The 26,771-nt window shown below is 38.4% G+C and overlaps 1 protein-coding gene across 1 annotated transcript in view; it reads left to right on the top strand.

The window, feature by feature from the left end:
- The window catches only part of RNF19A (ring finger protein 19A, RBR E3 ubiquitin protein ligase), a 57,535-nt gene that overhangs the window by 18,944 nt on the left and 11,820 nt on the right, over positions 1 to 26,771 (top strand). The window contains exons 3-6 of the mRNA XM_074145097.1: positions 16,683 to 17,437; positions 23,485 to 23,693; positions 25,659 to 25,803; positions 26,360 to 26,522. Coding sequence (XP_074001198.1) covers positions 16,821 to 17,437; positions 23,485 to 23,693; positions 25,659 to 25,803; positions 26,360 to 26,522 — 1,134 coding nt within the window. The 5' untranslated portion in view covers positions 16,683 to 16,820. The remainder of the gene's footprint in view (positions 1 to 16,682; positions 17,438 to 23,484; positions 23,694 to 25,658; positions 25,804 to 26,359; positions 26,523 to 26,771) is intronic.

The following is a 26,771-nucleotide window of genomic DNA, read 5'->3' as shown; positions in this document are numbered from 1 at the left end:
GATCATCAAGTAAGCAACAAAGAATTCGTCTTTTTAGGAGTATACGACTGTATGTGTATACAATGCTTGGAACTGACAGTATCTTCTATAAATATGATTGTTTCATACTTCACATTATGAAACCAGGCATTCAGGTTTTTATTATATTTAATTCAAAACATAGTTGGTCTGAAGCACTTACATTTTGTGGCTCAACTTAGATATCAAAGCAAACAAACAAAAAACCTGTCCTGAGAACAATTTGTGTCACGTCTTTCCCTTCTCTCAGTAATTTGTATGCGACAGTGTTACTGGTGAGGTGAAATTAGTGAATAACCAATGTTGCATCAATGTGCCAGTTGTAGAGACTTACAGCTTCTCTGATAGCTTATCTTTTGTTCCACCCATTTCATATTTCTTCTTTCTCCTTTTCCTCTTCCCCCTTCTGTCTCAGCAGCGCAGACTCCTCTAGGATTGTGGTTCCAGAGCTGACTCTATAACTGTACAGTTGGAGGACATTAAATAGAAAGGAGAGGGATTGTACCCAGACAGGGAAAACTGTTAAGTTTTAATAACTTGCTAGTTGTTTCTGACACAAACTCTTTACTATTCCATTGAAAAGCTGCAAATGTTGCTGAAGCTGCTGTAACCTCTCTAATGGGGAAGCGTGGGCACATATAAACTACTCCAGTTATATCAAAATTTAAACAAAGCAGTATCTTTTTGAATGTAGCTGTTATCTTCCCAGTATGGAACAATGTCAGCCTGACCAGCAGTTATTTAAAAAGGCTGCCCTCAGCATACACTTCAGTTTGAGTTAAAGCCTGCTAGTATAAGTAAATAATGACAGTCTTGAGATGTGAGACGGAACAATTCCTTTTCGGACATAGTGTTGTGACATGCGAGTTGACTTGTCAGATTGTTATTCTAATTTATTTGCATTATTTATATTCTCTACCTGTTTTGATGTTAGAATTCTTTTGAATGTGCCTTGTCCTTTCTGCTTTCTTACATTGCATTGCACAGCTCTCGGTTTTACAACCGTGATAGCTACAAGGTGATGATTTTCTTTTGCTGGGTGACAACAGTTTTGCTCTTCCAAGGAGGATTCTTTAATAATACTGGCTAAAAGTTGCAGCAGAGTACTTCTGTAGTTGCATGCAACTTTGAGTCAGGAATCATTTATTTGTTCCTTCAGTATTTGGTAGCTTTCAATTGGCAGAATGATTTGAGGGTGAGCGCTTAACTGTGGGATTGCAGGTCAGAAAGGTCAGAAATAAGGGCAGAAAGGGAACTGGCAGGAACACCTTTATTGGTAGTGGTGATCCTACTTAAAAGATATGAGCAGGAGAAAGACTTTAGAAAAAAGGAAGGAAAAAGCATCTAAAAGTACTTAAGGATTAATTTCTGAATAACTTTTTAGTTACAGTTTTTGTAAATAAAATTTGTGGAAGTATCTACTCTTGAATCACAGACTTGAAGCTTCTAAATAACTATTAAATCATAAAATTCCCATTTTAACAACTTACCTATGTTAATGATCTGATTAGAATGTCTCAATTCTAAACTGCTAGAACTTTTTTGACATTTTTATATGCCTTCTTTTTCAGGTAAAGTTGTTAAACTTCAAAAACATTGAAAAAGTTAATCCTACAGTGGAAACAGATGTGCAGCTGAGGTTTTTGCAGGGGACTTTCATTCCTCAATAACACTGATTGGGCCTGTTTTATTCTCTGTTTTGGCACTGTTACAGTGTATGATTCATTTGTCTCATGCTAGCTGTAGCAAGGAAACCACACGCGTATTGCAGCGTAACAAGGTTAGAGAAGTACATTTCAAATGGAATACGGAACAGTCAACAAGGCTATTTTTTCATTCTGTAGAAGTTTTGCCCAACATTACAAAGCAGACTTGGGAAAAAAAATAAATCTCTTGCACAGATGTGTTTCACCTTTGCTGTAGGCAGTTCTGTGCTGCCTGAAGAATGGAGCTGGTGATAATACTCCATTCTTGAAACCTTAAATAGTTTTGGAGTTTGTTTACCCTGGCTGTTTCCTCCTCCTCTCCCCCCTGAGAAAACATACCGCATTTTTTGAATTTGTTTCAATAGCCAGCGGAAAGGTCTGGGTTGAGACTGGAGCCTGGGGTTTATACCTAGGTAGTGATCCTTACAGCTGAGGGGAAGGAAACTGTGATAGCTGGACTTCCCAAAGAGCAGCTGGCATCGTGTCCAGGTATTTTTGTATTGATCTTGCTGGGAGATGGCAAACGCAAATACAGGTTTGTCCAGATCACAGTCCACTGAGTTGGAACAGGATCTCTTAGCAAACTGCACTTCACTCCGGGTAATATTTGATAGTGTCACCAGGTTATCTAGAGGCAGACGTGGCCCTTTGAGTATGAAACTTGAAGCTCTTTGGGTTTACTTTTTGTTTAAATGTCAACATCATCTCTGGTTTGTCTGGTTTCTCTGTCAGACGCTCATTTTTTCTCCCAGGAGCTGATTTTCATTCAAGAACAGAGTGATGTTGTCAGTGGCTGTGGAAGCTAAATGTTGTTATCCTTGAATGTTCGTGTGCAGGTTTGTAAAATCTATGTTTTAAATCTGTTTCAGCTACTGCTGTCATCTGTGAGGGTTCTTCTGTTTCATGTAGCGCGTGCAATATGTCAGGCAGAAGCTCTGATAGAATTCTGTGAGGGGCCTTTTATTATAAATGTATGGGGGTAGCTGAGAGTAAGACATAAAGACGGCTCACAAGGTCCTTGTGCAGTGAGGTGACTGCAAGTGTCCTTTTGCATACAGGCTCGAATTTGAGGATCTGTGACATGAGCTGTCATACTTGTGAACGTGCCTTCGTGTCTGCATGTGTTTTGCTGAGAGTGAACGCTACCCTTCTGAGTAAAAATTCAGAACGTTATTGGTGTTGGGTTGAAGCAGCGGTGGCCCCTGGTAGCTGTAAAAAGCTGAGTGACTAGAGGAGGCTTTTGAGTTAATTTTTGAGATATTTTTAGTGTTATTGTTCATTCCCAGACAGCCAGCGTGAGGTATTCTGCCACCATCGTGGACACGGTGTCTGCAGGCAGTTTCAGGAATCCCTTAGTCTTAAGTGATCTGCAGAGTATACAAACTGTTAGCTTTGGCTCCAGTTTCTGCTTTTAGAATAATTCAAATGACTGTTTCTTACTTGAGGCATCTGCTTTGTTTTTGAAAATGGAAAAGAAGACAAATGCGCTGCTGTCTGCCCTTATTCTGTCTGGGTCAGGCTGCCTGGCCCGAAGGGACAAGGTGTGCTGAGGGCTTGTGCTGGTTCCCTGCCGAGCGCTCTGCCTGGCCGGGAGGACACAGGCAGGGCAGCACACTGTTCCTCTGCCTTGCCTGCTCTCTGATCACTGCCTCTCTCCTGGCTGCTTTAGCTGACCTCTTCGGCTCTCCCCCCCGCCGCTTTGTTCTCTTCCTGGCTCTGGTTGATAGCGAGAATTCACCTTAAGCCTGGAAAACGAGCCAGTCACACGGAGAGACTGTGCCCGGTACAGCTGTAGTCTCGGACTGAAAAATGGAATTTGTCCTCCCCCTCTTCTTGCTCTTCTGCATTTGTTTTCCGATTCAGGGATCCAACCTCTGAGTTACATTAAGTCTCTCCATTGTGCTATGTAACTACTTCCAAAGCATCTGTTGGCAAGAAAACTTTGACGTCAGCGATGTTGGGGTGAGGTTTTGCATTGCGCACATTCAGTCGCTCTGGTTGGTGTGGATAACGGCAGGCTGGAATTCAAACTCAGTTTGGAGCCGGGTGGGGGGGAATGGGGATCACTGTGCATGGTGTTTGCAGCTTGCTACTCGGTGTATATATCTTCTGTGGGTAGAAAATGTACTTGACAAACTATATATTGTCCCCTTTGTTTACTAGAGACATTTCATTTTATTTTGTAAATATTTGTGCTCCTGGCTTGCAGGATATTGCTTTTAGCTCTTTAAACCGGGATTACAGTTAACATTTCTTTGCTGGTGTTCTAAGAGAAGATATTTTTAAGAAGCAAATTACATGTATTGCTCAAGGAATTTTTTCCAGTGTTTACACTAGGTTTAGTTAAGCAAAAGGAAAAGAAATTGGTAATCATCTACTGCAACTTGAAATTCATAATGGTTAACTCGCAATTAGAAAGAAGGCAGGGGCTTAAAGACACAGTGTGAATTCATGATCTGCCAGAAAAGTAGTATTTTATTTTATAGATGATTGACTTTAGTTATTGCTGATTAAACATATATCTTTGCCTTGGAAATAAATATGAAAGCCTGTGTGTTAGATTCAATTTCAGATACTTCATCTAAGATTTATCTGGATGCAAACAGCTCAGGAGAGCTATATTTAAGTCCATCAGGGCAGAACTGTGGGTGTCACTGTGACAGGATTCAAAGTCAAGCTGGAGGACTGCAGCTGATTTAAAAAATAAACAAGAAGCTTTTGTAGTGTTTACAAATTATTTACTCCGCTTTTTAAAGGAAGAAGTCATCCTGACATTTGAAGACTGTATCTCTGGGTTAGCCTAACAAGTACTCTTGGCCTGAGGCAGCATCTTCTGTACTAATTCACTGTTTCTGTGGTCTAGGAAGCTTTTAAATCTGACTTAAGGTGTTGGGTTTTTTTAAAAAGTTTTAGTAAAAAGGTTATAGTTGAAGGCATATACCAGTGTTACTATTTAAAAACCACAAAGTAGGGTTTTACCTCAGAACCTGAAATAACACAGGTTTGTTTAGAGACTATAATTAGAAAGTGTTTAGCTGTTCTAAATAATGGAGAAAATAAGCACAGTAGCTTTTCTAGGAATTGCATTATGCTTGCTTCATTTTTTCTTTTGTGCCTGTAATTGTATGAAATGGATGATGTGTCACAGTCTGTCACACAAAGGGACTTAACTAATGATGTTTCCATAATTGTGTAGAAAGAGCTGTTTAAGATGATGCTGTGTGGAGCAAAAAAGTAACATCCAACAAATTGTATTTAAACAAGTGTTAGAAAGAACACGTGAGTTTGCATGTGTAAATGTGGGGGGAGTGAGTAGAGGGGGAAAGCGTTAGGGGAAAAGGCTTTGTAATCCCTCCTCGAAAGCAGGAGGACAGGGGATTTGTATTTCACAATTACTCTCTGTCTTGTGAGGCCTGGCGATGGAGGTGTAACTTGCTAATTTAAAAGTCATGGAGTAAATTAAATAGTCCAAATACCTCTTGACCCACGCTTACTTTTCTCCTTTCCGGCAGTCGCTCCCTGAGTGTGCCGCTAAGCACTGTTGCGGCACTCCTCAGCTGGCAGAGCAAAATCGCTGTAGGTCCCATGCATTTTTTCCTGACTTTGTATTGTGCTGTTAAATGTATTAAGCACAGCAGAGAACCTTTCAGTATTTTTTGTTTGTTGTGAAGCGTTCTGACAATCCAGAATGTCACAGCATTGCCAAGGTTTCATCAGCACCGTGTGACCTGGAGTTATCGCCTGATGTGCAGGACTGTAGGGCCACTGGCTAATGCGTGGTGGCTTGCAGGGGATTGACAAACTCCCCCATGTTGCTTCTTGCTTGGATGCCATTGACGAGGCAGTGAGGACTAAGTAAGTTTCACAAGAGTAAGTCTTTAAAGCCACGAGTGGGTGTTTTTGTACTAACTTTTCTAGCCATTTGAAAAAGCAGGTTTTTTGCATAGAGAAACTCTGCTTAGTCCTCAGTCTGTTACGGTTACACTGCATTGCTGTCAGTGAAAAATGTTTGGAAAAACTCGCATCAGCCTGGCTAAATCCTGCTGTGTGCTGACAGGGCATATTTTTTGGCATAGTATATGATGTTGTTGTAGGTGGAATAACTGTGCTGGCAGAATAACTCCTCCTGTTGGCATATATTGTATGTCCAGCATAGGTACAGCATTGGTTGCACTTTTAATGACAAACGTTCAGCTTTTTCTTGCTTTATGCTTTTTAACTAGTGTCTATACTAGTTATAATGCTAGTGGAGTCTGTCTGTCTTAAAGGCTGCTAGATCATTCCCCTTCTTTCGCTCTGTCTATGCTGAATGGGCTCTGTCTTTTCAGCCTGTTTTTTAAATTTATTTCTTTTCAGTGGAACTGGAAGAATCCTTTCCACTAATTCTTTACCCCAAAGAAGCATCCGTAGGATTGAACTTTTCACGTCATGTATTCATAAGCAGAGATCTCTGTGCTTGATGGCTAGTCAGTTTGTCTTTACCTTCCTTTTCTAATGTTCTCCTTTCGTTCTACATTAGGTTCAGCTGTGAGATAAGTTTTGTGGTACTTCTGCCATTTCCTGACGCCAATGGTTTTTCTGGAGGCAGTGAGTGTTTCCTGTCTGGAAGCTAGAGGCAGTGTTCCTGGCAGGATGGAGTATTTTTGTTTCCCTGGCTAGACCTTTCCCTGTCTTTGTTTTTGTCTCTTTCTCTCATTTTTTTGTTCTTTTTTTTTTTTTTTGATCCTGGTCTGTATTTGAAATTGCAACAGTTTAACTAGGGTTATCATTAAAAAAAAACGGACTTGATGATTTGATGTACATCCACGTAGGATTTTTCAGTTAGCATACTGGCAGAATAAATTCATAGGCCAGGCAGCAGTAGAATTGGACATGTTATACTAGGTTTTGCACTAATCCTGCTTTTTGAGTGAACAGATATGGTTAGTTAATGCTGGTGTAACTTTGTATCTGACCCGAGGGCAGTTTCAGCAGTTACAGCATTAGCCATAACAGAATTCAGAAAACCCTGTCGTAGTTCCTGTCTCTGTCCTTGACTTGCTGCTGCTAGAATACACTGGCTTGGATTATTCCCTGAGTCACCCAAGTTTTTTCTGAAAGTTTCATATTGAATTATATTTACCAAAATTATAGTTTCTCTCTAAAGAGACTTAGATCAAACAAGACCCGTGCACAGTAGCTACGCAGTTCTCAAGGGCTGCAATGCTGTCAGTTTACAGTGGCTTAGTAAATTGCTGTGAGTTGTCGCAGGGGCTTTCAGAAACCGTGACCAAGTTCTAACCCCATCCCATGGTAAGGTAATACAGCCTAACTTGATCTCACTGGAAGAATTCAAAACTCTCATTAACTCGCTTTCTTTTAGTTACTTATGAACTAAAGTTTTATCCAAAGTATATCTGTATTTCAGTTTTGTTAAAACTGGTAAAATAACACTGGAGGATTAAAAAGTAATCCATTAGTAGTTTCCAGCACCTCTTGAGGCAAAGCTATTTCAAGACAAGTGCACATTTTGTTGTTGTTTTGGTTTTTTCCTCCCCTGCCCTGAAAATAGAGGTTGTTACACTAGAGAAAAAGCAGAGCTGGAAGATGCTGCCAGTCAGGTGGTCAGTACCTTTCCTCAGTGCAAGACAGAAACTCCTGGCTCTTGCTGAATTTAAAAATCAATGGGAGCTGGGAACTGAGATTTGTTACCTCTTATGTATCCCCCCAAGCTGCTATTTCTATGGTATACTGTTAAAATTCTGCCTATGTGCTCTCTCTGGAACTCCTGCTCTTAGATTCATATTCCTTTACTACGATATTTGTCCCACCTTATATCTTGGTACATATTATTTGATTTGTTTTTATAGTAGGGTAAACTTTAAAGCCTGCTGGAGAACAAAAGCTTGTCAGAATTCAGTATGTAGCCATTACTGTTTGATTGGGCAAAATTACAGAACTGAAATTACATCTGTGTATTCTGGAAGTTTGTGAGTCTTGGTTATTTTCATTTTGGAGCAGTTTTTCTGTAGGAATGATCTCAGCATTCAGGAGTGTTGCAATGTTTTCCACTCGCAGGACTGGTGACACTGCAGGAAACAAAGCTTTCTGATATTATTTCAGTGGTGTATATATTTACTCCGATTATTTGCAACTTAAAGTTTAGAATAAAAAGTAGCTGCAGGAAATTCTGAGGTATCATTCAGCAGTAGTTTTAAAGAGTAAAAGTGGGGAATACTTGCTTTCAACTAAAATAAATGTAGAACTAAATAAAAAAACTCTTGAAAAATTTCTTTGGGATTTTTTTGCTATTGCTGTTGCCAGATAATTTACTTTGTTTCATTTATGCTTTTGTTAAGACTGCATTGATGAAGTATCTGCATCTGTTTATACCATATAAGCATTCTCAGAAGACAAAATTCAGAATTAAGTTCCTTAGCTCTTTTATATTGACTGCTCTTATAAATGATAAGGATTTTAAAAGCAGGATTTACAGTATATTTCTACTTTATGGATGGGGAAGATTTTAGGTTTATGGGAATTTTTATTTGTCTTGGGAAGGTCAAACAGTCATTTGTCAATCTGTGAATGATTCGTTCATAGAGGCTAATTTTCTTTTCAGCTGGTGGTCAGAAAAAGTGCTTAGTTTAAATGAAAGTGTTAATACAGTTAGAGTAAAACTCTTTTTTTGGTGCATGGGCAGTTTGTGCAGTTTTTAATCCCTTGGCGTTGCTTCCACTTTCTAGACCACCGACTAGTCAGATGATTTAGAACATTACTTCAGTATATATATAAATAAATATCTCCACAATATTCAGAATGGAAAATACATGCCCATCGTTGCACAGAGAATACGTTCCCATCACTTATGCAAGAAAAAAAATTGTTCTAGCCTGGGGATTTTAGTGATTAAAGGATTAAAATAGTTAAATGTTCTGGTGATGCTTTGTTTTCCTTCTTTTTTTTCCCCTCAGTGTTTCCAAGACTTTGGTTTCTGTTGGCTGAGTTTGGTGTCCATTTGCTTACAGCAATGCACCACAGTGTACAGAGGATAAGTCTTCGACACGGCCAGCAAATGCATGGTTGAACTAAGATGGCTCTGCTCAGTTAGATAAGGGAAAATTGATCCTGTTATTTGCAACAGATGTAAGCCTGGAGATTCACAAATAGAAGGCATCTCTCCACTGAGTTCTTAGCTTTGGTCAACCGTTGCACTCAATATACTCAGATTTAGTGCTGCTGGTTTGGAAAATTAACTTCTTTAGAATTTAAGGAGTTCTTGCCTGTTAGCCATTTGCTAGCAAAAGTACAATGTGGGCCCTTATGAGAAGCTCCAACTTACCATGTCTGACTTTGCTTATGAGAGCGCTGATGAAATCTTTTACTAAACATTTGAATTGTGGAGGAAAAGATGTTTCTCTTCCAAGCAGTTTTGATTGTGGTGTGTTCCTTTGGGGTTTGAAGAGATGGTGATGTAAAAAACAACAAAACCCAACCAGACTGAGAGGAGGTGCTTTAAGTGCACTCTCTTCTTGACAAACGTTATCTGCAAGAGGAACAGTTTTGCTGGAGTTGGCAGTGAGTTGTTCAGTAACTTTCAGAATGAGTTGAGCAGCTTGCGAGACTTCCTTTCCTAATAGCAGCTGTCATGGACACATGATACAGGATGTATTGCACATACGTTTCTAAGGAAGAAACATAACTCTTTTTTTTTTTTAATAAGCTGTTAAGACTTTTCTGGATGTCGGCATTGGTTTGTCATGTGCTACATACCATTGTGAATTTTGAAATAGAACATTGTATATCGGTTAACTTTTGGCAGTTCTGCAGTGTATACTCTGCAGACTTCTGTGTATTTTAAATACGGTCAATCTTTTGATTTTAATGCATGGTCAGTTTGACTGTCTCAGGCTTTGAGCCCAAGCGGATTCATAGTCTGTCTGTTTGCTTCATTGTTTTACAAACAATATTGTGTTGTTCTGTAAGTGAAAATAGACTTTCCAGATAAAGTGCAATCAGCATAAAGTCCTGTGTCAATTATTTTTCCTTAAACTTGGACATAGTAATAGTGCTGTATGTAGATTTTTAACAAGTTAAAGTATCTGCCTCACAAGTGCATTCTTGCATAATAGTGTCTGTGAATATCAGGGGTTTTTTGTAACGTGATTTAGAATACAAAGTAATAATCTGGACATAAAGTTGATGAGAGAAACCATAATGTTTTGCTTTAATGTTGTTGAAAGATAATTTACAAATAAATAGCAGACTTGTTCTTGCTTTAGTGAAAATCCTCGCTGAGGTGCAGATTAACCGCTGAAAAGAAGGGCTTGCATGTGATGAGGGAATAGCTCTAACCTATTGTCTGCTTTTGGTGTCTAGTCTATTATTTAATTTTTACAAGGCATTACTTAGTGTCTCTAAATTAATCCTAATTATTAGAAGACTTTCCTAGAGTAAACTGACTGCATTATAGAAATTCCCATACATTAGAGCAAGTCCTTCTGCTCCTGGAAGATCCCTTGTTTCTCACTTAGTACTGGCCTAATGGCCTATGTGTGTCAAGCTGGCTTGTCTCTGAGGGTTTAACTTCCTTTCAATTTAGGGATGAGGGCTCTACTCTGTTCTCCTTATCAGTTCTGTGCTGATACGGGCATGTCCCAGATCTTGTCAGCACCTTCACTGAGCCTGCTGCAAGCTCCAATGTGAAATTAGTGACTGAATGCTTGGTACAGTACTTGCTGGCAGCTCAACTCCCAGTCTTTTGAATTTGCATAAGTTAAGAGTGAAATTGTTTCACTGAAGGTGGTGTTCTGTCATTTAAAGATGATGTGTAAAGTTTGAGACTTGACATGGCAGAAGACTTTTAAAAATCTCTTTGCTCAGTTGTGGATTTGGGAGTCCTAGTTTTGAAATAATGGTCTCTGCAACTATCAGTAGTCTGTTGTAAGCATAAAGAAATGAGAGCCTAATTAACTAAATGATTAAGTGATTTTCACTCTGAATAAGATTTACTTGTAGTAGAAACAACTCTGGTAACTTCCATAAGGACTAGTCTTCATGCTTTAAAAGAAGTATTTGCAAAGCAGGACAGGAATGCAAAGATATCTTCCTGTGAAAGTGTCTGAAAGATAAGAATTACTTTTAGCTTAGATTAATTTTGTAAAATGTAAACTACCATACTGGTGCCCTCTTTTTCAAAAGAGAAAAGCCATAATGAAGTAAAACTTACATGAGTATATTTTTAAAGTAGTTGTACACAGCTCAGTTTGAGTTAAATTAATTATTTAAGTCACTTTGACTTTACATTTTTGCATCCTGGCATACTCTGACAAATAACTGTAAATGTTTGATCAGTATCTGTAGGTCTGGGTTTGTTTTAAAAGCTTGAGAAATCTTATAATACAAATTTCCTAACTTTCTTTTATAGAATTAATTTTTCAGTTTAATCCAAATAGTATCAACCCTTTAATTTCACCTTTATTAGAAATCAACATTAGAAGACATCAAAAAAACCCCACACAAATTAGATTTAAATGTCTTTACAGTCTTCTAAACATTAAATGGAAAATGTTACTAATCTTAATTTTAGTTTTTGAGGGGAAATGCATTGAAGGAGTCTTAAGTGCATTCTGCTAATTGCAGCAATTAAGCATTTCACCTATGCTGCATTATGTTACCATTGAAGGATTTTATTTTTCAGTTTAGTGCATATAAAGGTTGTGCCAGAACCTTTGTTGTTTCGACATAATTTCCATTTGTTTACTTCCAAGTTCCAAAGTGTTGGTTCTGCTTGTACTAAATCATCTGTGATTAAACCAAGTAACAGTCCTCTCCTGCTCTGACACCACCTGCATTGATGCAAGTATGGTGGGGTTTTTTAATGGGACATGGTGCTACAGAGGCAGGTAGCTGTAAAAATTGTTAAGCTTGTTCAGACTGTTCCTCACTATTTTAACTCTTAGTGATGCCAGATTTTTAGTTGAACATAAGTGATGTGTAAAGCGAGTAGGGATATATTCTTTTGGAGATCCTCAGGCAAAAGTGTTTGGGTTTTTCCCCCCCAATTTTAAAACTATTGTGGAATGAGTTGATATTTAAAGAATACCTACTGAAACAAGAAAGTTGATTGCTGTTTAAAAATCCTGTGCATTGGTATTTAGTAGCTTAAGCTTTCAGGTCTTTCTGTTTTATGTTTTATTCCACTATTTTTACAGTTCTTACACCGTGGAGTAAATGAAAAGCAAAACATGGTTTTTGTGCCTCCTTTAGGTGTTTAGAGATACCTCTGTGTTGAGAATATCAAAGCTTAGAAATTCCAGGATGCTGTGTGATTGGCAGGAGATGCTTGTTGGAAGAGGGAGACAGAAATGTGTTTCAGATCCGTGATGCATTTTCAGTGGATGAACTTTAAGCTCGGGTGTGGGATTTTTTTGTAACAGCTCTCTTTAAGCTGGAGCAGTGCATCTCAGAGAGCAGCTACAGAGTATAGATGTTGGGAGTTACAGATATCAGAGAAGGAAGCTGTCAGAAGTCAGTTTTAATCAAGAAGTAGCTTTCAGTACGCTAACACAAAGTCAGTGCTTGGTTAAATTGCCAGGAGGAGCAAATGCCTAAAATGAAGTGTTCATTTGCAAAGGAAAAGTCTAAATTTGCCATTTAAGCACCAACGACTCGAGGGAATGTTTAGGGAGGATGTAGCTACATCTGTGTTTATGGTGGTTTTTCTCCTTTCCTACACAAATGTTTAAGCCTGCCTTCATTTTGCAAGTGTGTGTGAAGCTGCATGTGCTGATGGCAGACTGCATCGTTTGCTGCTCCTGTGCACCGGGCTGAATGGGGAACGGAAGAGCGGGTAGCATGTTGAGCTTGTGCCTCTGGTGTGTTTGGAGGACAGTTGGGAGCACAAGGGAGTTAGTCTCCTGCAGCAGCTGGCTTTATATCACTCTTTTCTTGCAAAATTGGTAGGGTTATACTCAGCTGCCCGAGTGCTTTTCCTAAAACCATTGAAATTGGTAAGATGAGACAAGCAGAGGTTATGTCATGGAGAGCCATAGTAGAAGATATTTTTCACCCCGGTCATCTCCGAGATGAAAACTTCTCCCTTTGCAAGGTTATTCCGATTTCCTTTCTCTCCCCTTCCATTATATGGTCAGCAATAGCATTTACTTAAAGTGGCATGGGCAAAAAGAATTACAGAAGGAACTTGACTGCATGATAGTTAGGTTTCCCCAGAAAACAGTTTAGGAAGGATTACTGAAAGAACAGATAGCAGTTAAGTACTGAGCTCTACGTGAGTTTGTCTGTAAATGTCATTTGTGCTTTTGGAAATCTTCAGATGACAAGGTGTGTTTGTGCTGTGGTAACTGGTGTTTTGTGGTAGTCTGTGGCACGAGCAGAATGCGAAGCACGGCTGGAATTTGGGTTTGTGGTAGGGCTTTAGGCATGGCGGGAAGCCAGAAACATGGTCGGTAAGTGCTTTTGAGGAAATGTTGAGGACAGTGGTGAACTTACATTTTTAGGAGTTACACTCCATGTGTGGTTTTTCTATCCCTTCGCTGTTGCCCGTATTTGTTTCTTCTGTATGTTGACAAAACTTATACTGGTCAGTGAGAGTGGTGCAGGACTCGCAATGAATGCTGCCTCTCAAAATCAGATTGTTCATTATTATTACCATAATCGTGTGTCTCAGCTCATTTTAAGTCTTTTGATTTCAGAGCTTCATTTTTCACACACCATATCTCCTTCCTGGGGACTCATTGTTACTGGAATAATACAGGCGTTGTGTTCTCTGGCTGTACAGAATCACATATTTTTTCCTTCTTTTTGTCAGCAAAAACATGCAGATGCTCTGTTGGGTTGGGCAACATGAGAACTGGCTAGTGCTCCAGATTGCGCTAGTAAGGCTTTTATGATTTTATACAGCTCTGATCATTATTAGCTTTTTAACATTTGTCTTCATTTTTTTTTCCTGTAATAAATCATCTGCAGAATCTCTTCGGTTCAGCAAAGTCATCTTTGAACGTCACTAAAATGGCAATCCAAAATTACTATATAAGGAAGAGTATGGCTTTTAAAACTAGCTTTATGCATTTAAATCTAGAGAGCATAATTGATGATTGTCTGAAATAACTGGCAACTTCTCTATTCAAAAATCCTGTCAAAGTTTAACCACTTTCTTTAGAAGAGCAATCTGCTATTTCTGAGAGACTGCTTATCAGATCCCATTAGGCAAATAAAACTATGGGACATTACTGGTCTCTTTCTTTAGAGCATGGGAGAATCTTTGTTTATTTAAAAAAAAAAAGTACAACTGGTTCATCACCAGAGCTGCTATTTCTTGATTTTGTACATCTGTTGGAACTGGCAAAAATGCTGTAATACGCATTCTTTCCTCTCCAGAGAAAGGGAGGAGGGGAAGGATTGTAGTCATAGGCTTGGCTGTGTTACTGTGTTTACTTCCTACTTTTTATTTATTTTTTAAAAAAACACCTTCTTGCCTGAAATGAGTGCTTTGGTTGCTGTTCATGTTGTGCATGGATTCTTCTGGTTTGGGGAGGATGGCACTTTCCACTGTCCTGGTAGTATCTGTGTGAACATACAAATATTAGTAAGTATGTAGTTATGATAATGCTTTCAAGGTTATCCTTGCACTTCTAGACATACAGTCTTAATTTATTGTCAGCTATAGGCTATAGGATTTGTTTATCTGTAGTATATTACTGTCTACCAACTGCATGTATCTATGGTATAACATCATGCCAAGATCCTAGAGAGAGGGATATTCCCTTCTGTCATCGTTGTTGAGCTGTCTTTCAGCTTCACCTTTTTTCTTTAGATAAAGGGAATGTATTAGTTCATTTAATGAGAAACAGCGGCTGTAAAACCATTGAATTTGTTTTGGGAACAGAAGCAGGTAAAGCATCCAAGATTCCTTTTGAGTAGATTTTAGGCTGAAAATGTTCCCTTAGGAGGGAAGGAAGAGTATGTTATGTTCTTGAAATATGCTTTGTTTTAGACAGACCCTGGGAATAAAATAAGAATTTTTGCATAGTGTTCTACAGAGCTAAGATTTTCCTGGGGCAGGGAGGGAAGAGAAAAAAGTAATAATAATTCAGCATTTGAAAAAATAGAATATAGTGGCTTTCAAATTTTTCCTAAGAAAAAAGTAAGACCCAAAAATGTAAGACCTCTTCTTAGCAAAACCAAGAGGTGTGAGGGGATTTTTGGTTGAGTTTTTTATTGGTTTTTTTTTTCTCTTTTAAATTCTTACACTTGAGGAAGGTAGTATTCTTCTGAGGTACTACTGCACTGCACGGTAGGAAAAATAGTGTTGACTTGGCTCCCTGCTAGTACGTATATAATATCAAGCTACAGCAGTCTGAAGAGAGCACAGCAGTGCGTTTGCTGCAGGCATTGCTGGGGCCAGCTGGGCAGCCCGGGGGCTATTTCTGTGTTTCCTCTTCGGAGAGGGATTCCTGTTTCCGCTGCTGGTCAGTCTTCCTCTGAAACTTCCTACTCTTGACCCAGTCATCTCGCAGATCCTGTCCCAGAGACATACAGCGCATGGTTGTTTTTCAGCCGGTCTCTAGCTGGTGTGCAGACTGCCTGGGCTCTGGTAAATAGAGGCATTCACCTCAGGCAATGTTGGGGTTTTTTGCCTCCCTTAGTCTTCTCCGTACCAAGATGTATAAGTTAGAGATTATATTTTTGTATCATCATCAGTAGCCCTCTACATTCCTTTGTTTCTACCTTTTGACTTATTTTTAGTATCCATTTCTGATACTGATTTTGTCGTCCTACGGTAAAATCATAGAAACCCAGTGCACTTCTTTCTGGGAGGTAAGTTGGGAAACACTGAGGAAAGAAACGGTGCCAGCAATAGTTGCATCCAGACATGCAACACTGATGTCACATAAGAAATGCCTTCTCATTCTTCTATTACAGAAACAGTTCACTGAGAATTAGAAAAATTCCTCTTGTACAATCAAGCTTATAAGAAGTGGGAATATTTGCACGTTTGGGGAAAGTTAGTGATTTCGGTTGGAGGTGATCTGTCACTTCTTGTAGTAGCCTTCTCTGTTGGAGGAAAATAGGAAAGGCCTGCCTTTCTCTCTCCTCTTGGAGCCAGTCAGTTAAGCAACAAGGAACAGAAGGAAATCCTTGCCATCATCTTGTACGTAGGGAATAATTGAAGCTTGATGTGTGTTGGGAATCAGTGTTTAGGGGCTTTTTTTTTTTTTTTAATAAAAACCAGCATGATGAAAAATCCAAATGTCATCAGCTTAAGTCTAGCCTCTGCTTGAATTGCGATATGGAAGTTGAAGGACAAGATGGTGTTGGCTGTCACTCACTCTGCAGCTCTGCTTCCTGAAATATTCAGGTGCCTTACATTATAAATATGCATCTGCATACTTCTCTGAGAACCCTTAGGTTTTGAGAGTATCTTGAGTTGTTTAGCTACAGTGACTTAATTTCTGCTGGCAGTCTAAGTGGATTCAAAACACACAAATAAATCTCTCATTTCTTTTAATTAACTATAATGGGTTTGTACATATCGCATGTGTGGAAAATATAAAGTAGAGAAAATGGAAAAGTTTCCAATGCTGTAAGTCTGTTACTGTGCTTTATAGAAGAACGTGGTATACATTTACTTAGTTGTCACCTTGCAATATGGTAGTTTCTGCACATGTGTGCACACAAACACACCACCGCCTTAGGGAGCAGGGGAGTGAAGATGCTGTTCTCAGCACTACTTAAGTGTAACAAAGATATTACTTGACCACGGGGAAATTTCAGGCTTGTTAAGATGAGAAGGATGTAAAGGATAGAAAAAGCTGACAGAAATATTTGGTCAGATGGTGAGGAGAAGATGGTAGTAGTATGAATAACAGGTCATTAGAGTGCTGTGCTCTTTCAGAACCAAAAGTGATGGATGTGATTCTAATCTATCTCTTTTTTTCATCTTTCCTCCTAATATAGGGAATTCCTCTGAAGAATTTGCTGGAAGTGGATACATGTGAATTTTCTGCATGAAGACTCTCAAACTGGATTACATAATGCTATGCCTGTATCCTCTGACTCTGTTATTTTGATCCTTAAAAATGATTAGGGTTGTATATGAAATTTAACCCATTTCTGATGAGTGACCTAGACATGAGTTTACATCGGCAAATGGGCTCTGATCGGGACCTCCAGTCTTCTGCTTCCTCTGTGAGCTTGCCATCAGTTAAAAAGGCACCAAAGAAAAGAAGAATTTCATTGGGCTCTCTTTTTCGGAGAAAAAAAGACACAAAACGCAAGTCTAGGGATTTAAATGGAGGTGTTGATGGAATTGCAAGTATTGAAAGTATTCATTCAGAAATGTGTACGGACAAGAACTCAATTTTCTCCACATGTACCTCTTCTGATAACGGAACAACCTCTAGCAGCAAACCAAGTGGAGACTTCATGGAATGCCCCTTGTGCCTTTTGCGGCACTCCAAGGACAGGTTCCCGGAGATAATGACTTGTCACCATAGATCTTGTGTGGATTGCTTGCGTCAGTATCTCCGGATAGAAATCTCCGAGAGCAGAGTTAATATTAGCTGTCCAGAATGCTCAGAACGATTTAATCCTCATGACATTCGTTTGATATTAAATGATGACATCTTGATGGAAAAATACGAAGAGTTTATGCTTAGGCGGTGGCTGGTTGCAGATCCCGATTGTAGATGGTGCCCAGCTCCAGATTGTGGGTATGTATTTTTTCCCAATATCTGTAAAAAAAAAAAAAAAAAAGTGACAGCATAAATAGGTAGTGTTCATAGCGTTATGCTTTTTGAAAAGTTAATTGCTTTACTTCAGCGTTTTATGTGTTGTATGAGTAGGTAGCAGGCAGAATTCTCTTTAAAACAAAACAAAACACCAAAAAACCCCCCACCAAAACAGATGAAAACCAGAACAGCAAAAAAACCCAAACAACCACACCACAACCCACATTCTAAAATAAAACCCTTCAAGTGGGGCTATTTTTTTTTTTTTATTTTTTTTCCTGCCTAGAGGGGATTTCAGCAATGTCATGAAACTTATTGGTAGGTGGTTGCTATGTATCTACAGCAGGCAAAAAAACAATTAGATGCCTTGCACTGCAAAGGCAACAATGCAAAGCTCAGATGAGAGAGAATTGAAAATTTGGTGACTGTACTTTTAACTTAGTTCATTTATTAAAGCACGGTGGGAATTTTGGTTGTGTTTTTTTTTGAAGTTGTGAATAATGGTTGAAGGTTTTCTTTCAATGAAGAGGTCTCTCCAGCTTCAGCTATCTTCCATCTTGTGGCTGGTTGAGACAACACTTGTTGCCTGTCAACAGGATTCTGATGTAAGATAATAACCAGTTTGTTCCTGCTTATTATCCACAGAATGTAATGTTTTAACATTGCTTTAATACTTGAACAGTTCTGAAACAATTCTGACATGAGGAGGCTTGAATACTACTGAGCAGCTCATCACGCTTTTCTGCTGTTAGTGTCTCCTAATGCCATTCTCCAGCAAGTTGCTTTTGTAGAGACTGTTTGCATTATCATAATGTCTAAAGGTTATAGCCGTGACTGCAATCTGGATGTGCAGTGCACGGTAAAAACTTGTGGAAGATGACATCTCTGTTTCAAAGCCTCACAGATGAGCAATAAGTAGAAAGAAGAAAAGAAAGGATGCTGGAAGAGAGTAAGCAAAATAGGACTATTAGATTAAATATTCCAATATTAATGTTCAGGTGCTTAATGTTTGGGAAGCTTTCAAATTTAAATGATAGGTTAAGAAACATATTTTAAATGCAATTTTGCTTTCTTATTTTAAATGAAATAGAATTTACTAATGTGGATCGAAAGCAGGGTCTGAAAAGGTGGTAGTTTCTTAGGTCCTCTCATCCTAAGTGAATGGCATTGCTCTGGTTTAGTTGAGCAGAGAAGGAAAAATTACTTGAGAGATGGATTGGTTGCATGACCTTGTAATAAATTCATGTGGACAGAAACAGTACAGCTTGCTCTTAATATTTTGATACTGCAAAAGAAAACAACCACTAGAAAGCATTATTTAATAGGCAGGCGTATGCTTTGCTCAAGTTTCCCTGAGTTTTTATGTTCTGAACAAACTGTTGTTACTCAAGGTAAGGGGAAGCATATAAGAACTGTTAAACCATTTTCTTTTAAACCATGTTTCAGTGATTCAGACACTTTTTTAGTACTTCAGTAAGTAGACTAAGGCAGATTTGTTTAATGGAGATTTTTCACCTTGCTTATTTTTGTGCCTCATTTTTCTCATCTTTTTAAAAAATCCTAAGTATCTTTAAATGGTCAGAAACTGCAGTGATAATTGCTATAGGTAATACCATTATAAAAATAAAAAGTAGGTCTTCAGAGCAAAGTTAGAGTTCCATGCAATCATGTGGAACCACAGCAATGTATTAGTATATAGCAAATATGTAAATCTTTGCTCCAGAACTGCTTACTGCATGCTCCTTACTCTGAGGGTGGAATTTTGTGGAAAACACAGTATATTGCCAGACAGCTAAACTATGCCAGTGTTTGTGTGAGGGGAACAAACTAGTACTATATACGGTGACCTTAACTGTACCTTTGACAACACAACTTTTTCCTAATGTATTTCATGTGGTAGGGAAATACTTCACAGTGAAAGATGGATTCTGTTTTTAATGCACGGGTAGTACCCCCTCACTGAATTCTCATTCCTAGTTTAAAATCGGATCAGGATGGTTACTTGGATACTTCTCAGCAGGATCGCTCTTATGATTATATTTTGTCTTTTTCCCATCCTTCTGCCGATTGCTTTTGAAACCTTTACCACCCTCAAATATGTTGAGCAGAGGGGGTTCAGCATTCAGATGTAAGAAGTTTTGGGAAAGAAAACCAAAATATAATACTGAGCAATAGAGAGACCATCAATAATGCCTCCAGCAAAACAAATACCTGCATATGAATCCTACATTTACCTTTTTAAATTTGGGCTTCTGGGCAGCCACCACAACACCGTCTGGCAAGTCGGTATGTTCCTTGCTGGGAGTCCTGGTCTCTCCCGTCCCTGTTAGCCGGGGGAACTGGGAGAAGTACCCAGAGGGAGGTGGGAAGGAGAAGTGAGGGCAGTATAGAAAGTAATAACAGGGATTTAATGTTGTTGTGGAATTTAGAAGGAGGGTGGAGGAAGGAATTGTACAGGTGTGGGGTTTAGGGCAGCAAACACTGTTCAGACTTTCACTGAAGAGCCTATGCTAACAAACAGTGTTCAAAGATGAGGTATCACATACAGTAAGCACAGACTTCAGATCAGCAGATGTTTGCTTTAACAATTACGTGGCACTACAGTAGTCACAGTTTCTAATTGCTTTGGCAACTGTAATCAACTTGTACAATATGCAATTAAAACTGAGGACTGCTTTTTTTTTTTTTCTTCTGAACAGTTTTTGATGTGTGGTTCTGGCAGAACACATTAGGCTTCCGATGGTAGCTGACCCAGTTTTAGCATGGATCAAATATTTTATGAAGGAGCTGGATGGAGTGCATTTACTAAATTTGCAATTAATTCCATAGTAGGAGAGGTGCAATAACTTCAGAGGGTAGCGTTATTTCCTGAAGTTGTCTTTAAAATTAGAAACAAGTACTGTGGTAAATAGGAAATAGGTGCAAAGTAGAGCATTTTGGTCAGAAAACTTGCTGCACAAATAGGTAAAAGAAGGAACTGAGTAGATGGTGCATGACAGTGCTTCAACTCTCCTCAGCATTGATGAAGCATCCCATGTAATATCGTTTTAGAGTTTGGGCATCACACTCGGACAAAGATCCGGACCAAATAAAGAGCAAATAATGAATAAAACTTTGATTCCCCAAGGAGGGGGGAAGAATGAGGAAGGAAGAAAATGGAGGGAAGCTAGATTAGTCTGTTAGAATGGGGATTTTCTACATCGTCAGCCCCCGTGTTCTCAGAAAACAACAAATAGTTAAGAAATAAATACTTCTTTTTCAGCTGTCTTTCACTCTATTTGGATTCTAGAGATGGTAAAACTGGAACCAAACAGAACTTGAAACAAAGTTAACTGCAGTATTAAGTGTATTACTATTTCTCCTGTCCAAGTGGAGAACTTATGATCTTCCCAAGAAGAGGACTATGGATTAGTTTGGAGGAGAACCTCTATTGCGGTAGTTATGCCCTGGACAGGCTGCCTGGGAGCTGCAGGGTCTCTGGCACTAAAGCAGTCTAATGCCAGAAATGGTCCGTACCGCTGGCACCACGGTCGCTCTGACCCTGGGCCACTTCATCCTTGGCTTTTGTTGCAAGCTCAAATGCACCCTGACTGTTGTTGTTACCTGAAATACTGTAAAAGTCCGGGCCAGCTGCAGGCTACCTGCAGTGGCTTGGTAAGGGATGCTGGCAAATAGGTGACCTTTCCCTGGGGAAGGAGCTTGGATAAGGAAACCTCTTGGCCTTTGTTCCAGACTAATTTTTTGAGATTCTCTTTCTTCATATCAGTTTTCCGATGTAATTTTAACAAGTCTTAGTGAATCAGTATTCCAAATACGTTCTGTTTTTTCTTCTGTCTGAATTATTTAATGTTTTTGTGCTGAGATTGTATTGCTGACATTATTAAAGAGTGGCAATTTCTTGATTTTTCTTGTCTTTGTCAAGCAAAAAGCAGATTCAGCAAAACAGTACAAAATCTTAATTCCTCTTCTCACTGTACATCCTTTTTTCAATTAATTAAATTAATCTTCAATTAATCAATTTAATTCATTAAATGCCTCTGGGTTTGTTTTACTTGTTAGTACTTTGAATTTGGTTGTTCGTCCCTTCTCTCTGCCTAACAAGAACTTTTGACTTTCACATCACCTGTAAAATGAATGCAAAATGTTGAAATTAAACCTGTAATCTTGTACAGTTTGAACTGAGATTTGCTCTGGTCTAAAAAGTTACTTTCTAAAGGCATGCCAATACATCAATCCCAAATGGGGAGAGCTTTCGGGGATGTGCCCAATCTTTATTAGCAATAGGAGGCAGAATATAAATTGATACTTCATTCTGTGGCATACGCTTGAGATTCTTTGATATAACATCAGTGAGTCTTGGATGCATCCCTGTACGTTGAAGAAGTGTTTGGATCAGAGTCTCTTTGTGTACATACAAAGCAATTATCCCTTCAGATGCTGTATGTGGGAAAATAGAGCTGATTAACTTGGCAACAATATAGAGTAGTCTAGCAATTACTGAAACTAATTTTTACTTGGAAAGTAAGAAATATTTGAAAACAAGCTTATATCTCAGTTTTATTTGTAACCGCATTATCTGTAAATTGAATGCTAAAGGTTGAATGCTTCTATGGGTGGAAAATCTTGCAGGGGGGAAGGGGGGGAACCTCAAACATGCTGTTTTAAAACACTTAACAAAAGGGACAGGACTTGCATTAACTTTAAAGAGTTTACTATAAAATAGCTAAGTTTTCAGATAGGTATGTGAGTGGGAATAATTTTTTTTAGTATCACTACTGATAAAGAATATTTTTAAGTTAATTTTATGCAACTGCTGTAAATTGGGGAGGGGGTAAAAATAAACAATTTAGTCTTTCAAAATAAAACTACCTTAATTTGAACAGCCATAAATTTAAGCCCTGGTGCATTTATAAATCTATTGAAGTCTATTGAGGGGGGGACTGTTCACATGAATAAAACTGTAGATCTGTTGTAAGTGTTCGCTGGTGGACCTCATGTCATTTTCTATTTAAAAGCAAGTCATTACATAAAACCATTGAAAAAACTACAGAGGGTAGGAATGAAGTCACATGTGTGTATATGTGTATATATATTTATATTTTGTATTAATATGAACTATAATACACATTGTCTGTATTTTTATCATGTGAACTTTAAAATGCAAACCTGATGGAGGAATTGATTTATGGCAACAACTCTCTGTCATTGTAGAGAATTGTTCATGTAGTGTCTGATTATAAAATAGTGCAACACAATTTTGTAAGTCTCAACATTTTTGGAGTTTTTTGCTCCATAGTATTTCAGAGTAAAGGTTGCAACGAGGCCCTGAACTCTTCTCAGTTTCTGCATTTACAGTTTGAAATGTATAAAAAAAAAACTTGTCAAAAAAAAATTTAGTAAATACTTGTTTGGGGGGTTTTTGACACTTCAAAATATAAAGAACAAGCAAACATCTATTTAGGGTAGATAGTGGTGTTTGTGATAAAAGGCAACCAGTAAAATATTAAAATGTCATGCAGTACCAAGTCAGATGCCTTTACAGTAGTAGATTACACTACAGATCACTTAGCAGGGATCCTCGCAGTTTATAGAAAGGGTCAAGCTTAGACATGCCCATAGTGACTGGGACACTTCTGAAACTATGACCTTTTCTAGCTACTTAAATACCTTTTTTTTTGTTTTTATTGTCCTGCTCTTCTAAACTGTGGTTGCTTTGTGACCATAAACCTTACAGTACTGCATTCAGCCATAAATACGGTATATTTCAGTACTGCATGAAGTTATTAAGGTGGGGTGGAACAAAGCATTACACTGACTGTAGTATTTCTGTACGGTCTTAATGTCATGCAATAGTGATGGAGTTGTGGAAGGAGGTGGTAAGGAACCTGTGTTGGACATCTAATGTCAGTTCCTGATGTCCACTGCCTTTGTACCCACTTCACCTCTGGCAGCTGTCTTGTCCGCTTTGGTCTATAGATGGGACTGGTTTTATTAACAAAATTTTCTCTTGCCCCTCTTGACCATTCAAGGTATGCTGTGATCGCTTTTGGATGTGCCAGCTGCCCCAAACTCACGTGTGGACGAGAAGGCTGTGGAACTGAGTTTTGCTACCACTGTAAGCAGATCTGGCATCCCAACCAGACCTGCGATGCTGCTCGCCAGGAGAGAGCCCAAAGTCTGCGCCTGAGAACAATCCGTTCTTCATCTATTAGTTACAGCCAGGAATCTGGAGCAGCAGGTATTTATGATTAGGATACTGTGTCTGTAAAATATCTTTTTGGTACACTTGCATAATGAATTCTAAAAATGAAAGAACTGAATAGTAGCACGGTAGATACTAGCTACTTTGTGTTTCAGAAATATAAACTATACAGTTTTAAGTTTGAATTCAAATTTTAAATGTTATAATTTAAAGTACTTTGCATCCAGAGCATCTGACTTCAATCTCAGAGGCTTGTTAGCATTTTAAATTCTTTGTAGCTGAAAAACATCAAGTCAAAGGAACTTGCTGCAAAGCACTCACTGTTTGGCATGCTGACTTCATTAGTTGTATCACTTACACACTGGGAACACTTATTTTCTCCACTGTAGGTGAAACTTCACAGGGCTGCTAATAATAAAAGCTGTTAAACTCAAAACCACTGATTTTTTTACATTCAAAATAGACTGTTAGTCTGATGCCAGCTCTGATATTTGACATCTATGTTTGTTGGTATTGATTTCTGTTTTTCAATAAAATGCTCATCTGTCTTGTCTATGAGAAGGCAAACAATTGCATCTCTTAAAACTGAGCTTGTTTTAACCCCCCAAAAAAGAGAGTAAACTATTCAGAGTAGTATTTTGCAGAGCAGGAGTCCAGTTTGCTATTGATAAGAGTTGGCTCTAAATTACACCAAACTCTGATCTATTTGTCAGCTTTTGTGTCTGCCTGACCAAATAAGGTAGATATTTGGGGGAAAGAGTCTTTCTTGCTCCTTGAATGTAGCTAGAGCTGCTGTTCTCCAATTCAGCCCTAGATTTGGGAGTCTCTAATTTGTTGTTTGTGCTGGCTTATTTTAACAAGGCACCCCAACTTGTCTTAAAAAATGGCATCTTGCTCTAGTTTTTCAAATACATTTAAAAATAAACTTTAAATAAATTAGCATGCCACCTCCTTTCCTTCTTGGTCCTTCCCAGCATGAACAGCCGTTGCTCTGCCATACCTATGCTATAAGAACTTGCTCAGGTTAGTTACTGCCCTGGAGGTTGTGCATCTGTTCCCAGCTGGGAATAACTGGTGCATCCTTTCAGCTGCTCACTGTCCCTGTGCACCAGAGTTTATAGAGGTATCGTTTTCTACTGCATCTCTTTGGATACACTTTATACCAAGTAGAACCCATCTTTTCCCTTTGTCCTACCTAGTAGCACAGAGGCAGTAAACTTGGACTTCTGCACTAGGAGCTGCAAGTTACATCTGCTGCTGTGAGTCAATAGCTCGTCCCAAAGTGCAGATGCTGAGCAGTAACGTGAAGGAGCGAAGATCACAACTGTGGTTGTGTCAGAATACAAGTATTTCGCTGTTGCTCAATGACCCCTTTGTTAATGATAGAGCTAGTCACTTAACCGTGTTTTTCAATATTTGACTGGGGAACAAGAAGAGCCTCCAGAATTTTATTTCTGCTACAATATTTTTTTCTAGGGAGTAACTAAGTATTAAGTAGGGCTGTGAAAAGGACTCAAGAAGGTTGGTGATACCAAAGAAATGCACTTAATGTGGAAGGGGAGATAGTTTTAAGATAAGAAGAAATAAGAGTGGAGACTGAATATTCAAGTAAAAGATTCATAACAGCATGAAATGTGGAAGAGGATTATATTTAAAGAGACCGTATTATCAGTCCTGTATTAACATACATATTTAATGTCCAACTAATATATATTGCATTAAGCTTAGAAAAATCTTGAACATGGTGTATGCATTAACTATTCAATTACTTGAATGTGATCTAATATGTCTTGTTTTCATTAGTTTTACTTGGTTCAAGGTTTACAAATGCAAATAGCTATGAAGTCATTGCCAAATCAAGATTTGTAAAGCAAACTTATAATACACTTCTTCCACTTTTCAGATAATGGCTCAATCCGTTTTCCCAAACAGATATCTATATTTTGATTAAATCTGCTCATATAAAGAACTGATATGATCTTAATATTCATTTTTAAACAGCTGATGACATAAAGCCATGCCCACGCTGTGCTGCTTATATAATAAAGATGAATGATGGAAGCTGCAATCATATGACTTGTGCTGTCTGTGGCTGTGAATTCTGTTGGCTGTGTATGAAAGAGATCTCAGATTTACATTATTTAAGGTACATTTAAGAAAAAAGTTCTATGTGGTTGGTAATTTGTTTTCTAAAGGATCTAGAAATAGATTCCTGGCTGCTGTAAGTTTGGCTTTCTTCCTGTTGGAGAATCACAGTTTAAGTATCCGTATCTGAGAATTAAGTTAATTTTCAATGTGTGTATTCAAATTAGTGCCTTGTTATTTTTTATTTTAAAATATTTTTCTAAGTTTCATGCATGCAGTGTGTATTTAGTACAAGAAATGAAGTGCTTTAGATGAACATACCCACTGTTTTTATTGATGTCTTCATACTGCTGTATTGTCTTCGTAGGAAGCAACACAACCTGTGAATCACAGATTGGCATGTGGTAATATGCAGTATGCTTCTTTTTATGTTGCAAAATATACTGTAAAGGCAAAAAAAAAAATATCAGAAGAAATAACAGATGATTTGGTATTTATAACATCTGTAACTTGAAGCTAAAACCAATAATTTTTGTAACTAGAGAACAGTTCAGTAGTGTATAGTTATGTTGATGTGTTTACAATTTCTTTACAATTTTCTTACTTCTTTCTATTAGCCCATCAGGTTGCACGTTTTGGGGAAAGAAACCATGGAGCCGTAAGAAGAAAATACTGTGGCAACTAGGGACACTTGTTGGAGCTCCTGTAGGAATTGCCTTAATCGCTGGAATTGCTATTCCTGCTATGATTATTGGAATTCCTGTGTACGTGGGACGTAAGGTAAAATGTGCTACGACTCCTAATACGCTTCAGGTTTTACCTTCTGCATACTTGGGCGGTACTATATTCAGTTGGCTATCTTCACCAGCCTTTAAAAAAACCAAACCAAAACAAAACCAAAACAAACAAACAAACAAAAAAAAAAAACCAAAAACACCACCACCAAAAAAAAAACCAAACAGCCCCCAAAAAACAAACCAACCAGCCCCTGGATTGTTAAAGGATATTTGTTTCAATTGTACAGGAAGG

This window comes from Numenius arquata, chromosome 3, assembly GCF_964106895.1.
Source record: "Numenius arquata chromosome 3, bNumArq3.hap1.1, whole genome shotgun sequence".
NCBI lineage: Eukaryota > Metazoa > Chordata > Aves > Charadriiformes > Scolopacidae > Numenius > Numenius arquata.
The sequence above is the reverse complement of the archived record's forward strand: the minus strand, read 5'-3'. Positions and strand labels throughout refer to the sequence as shown.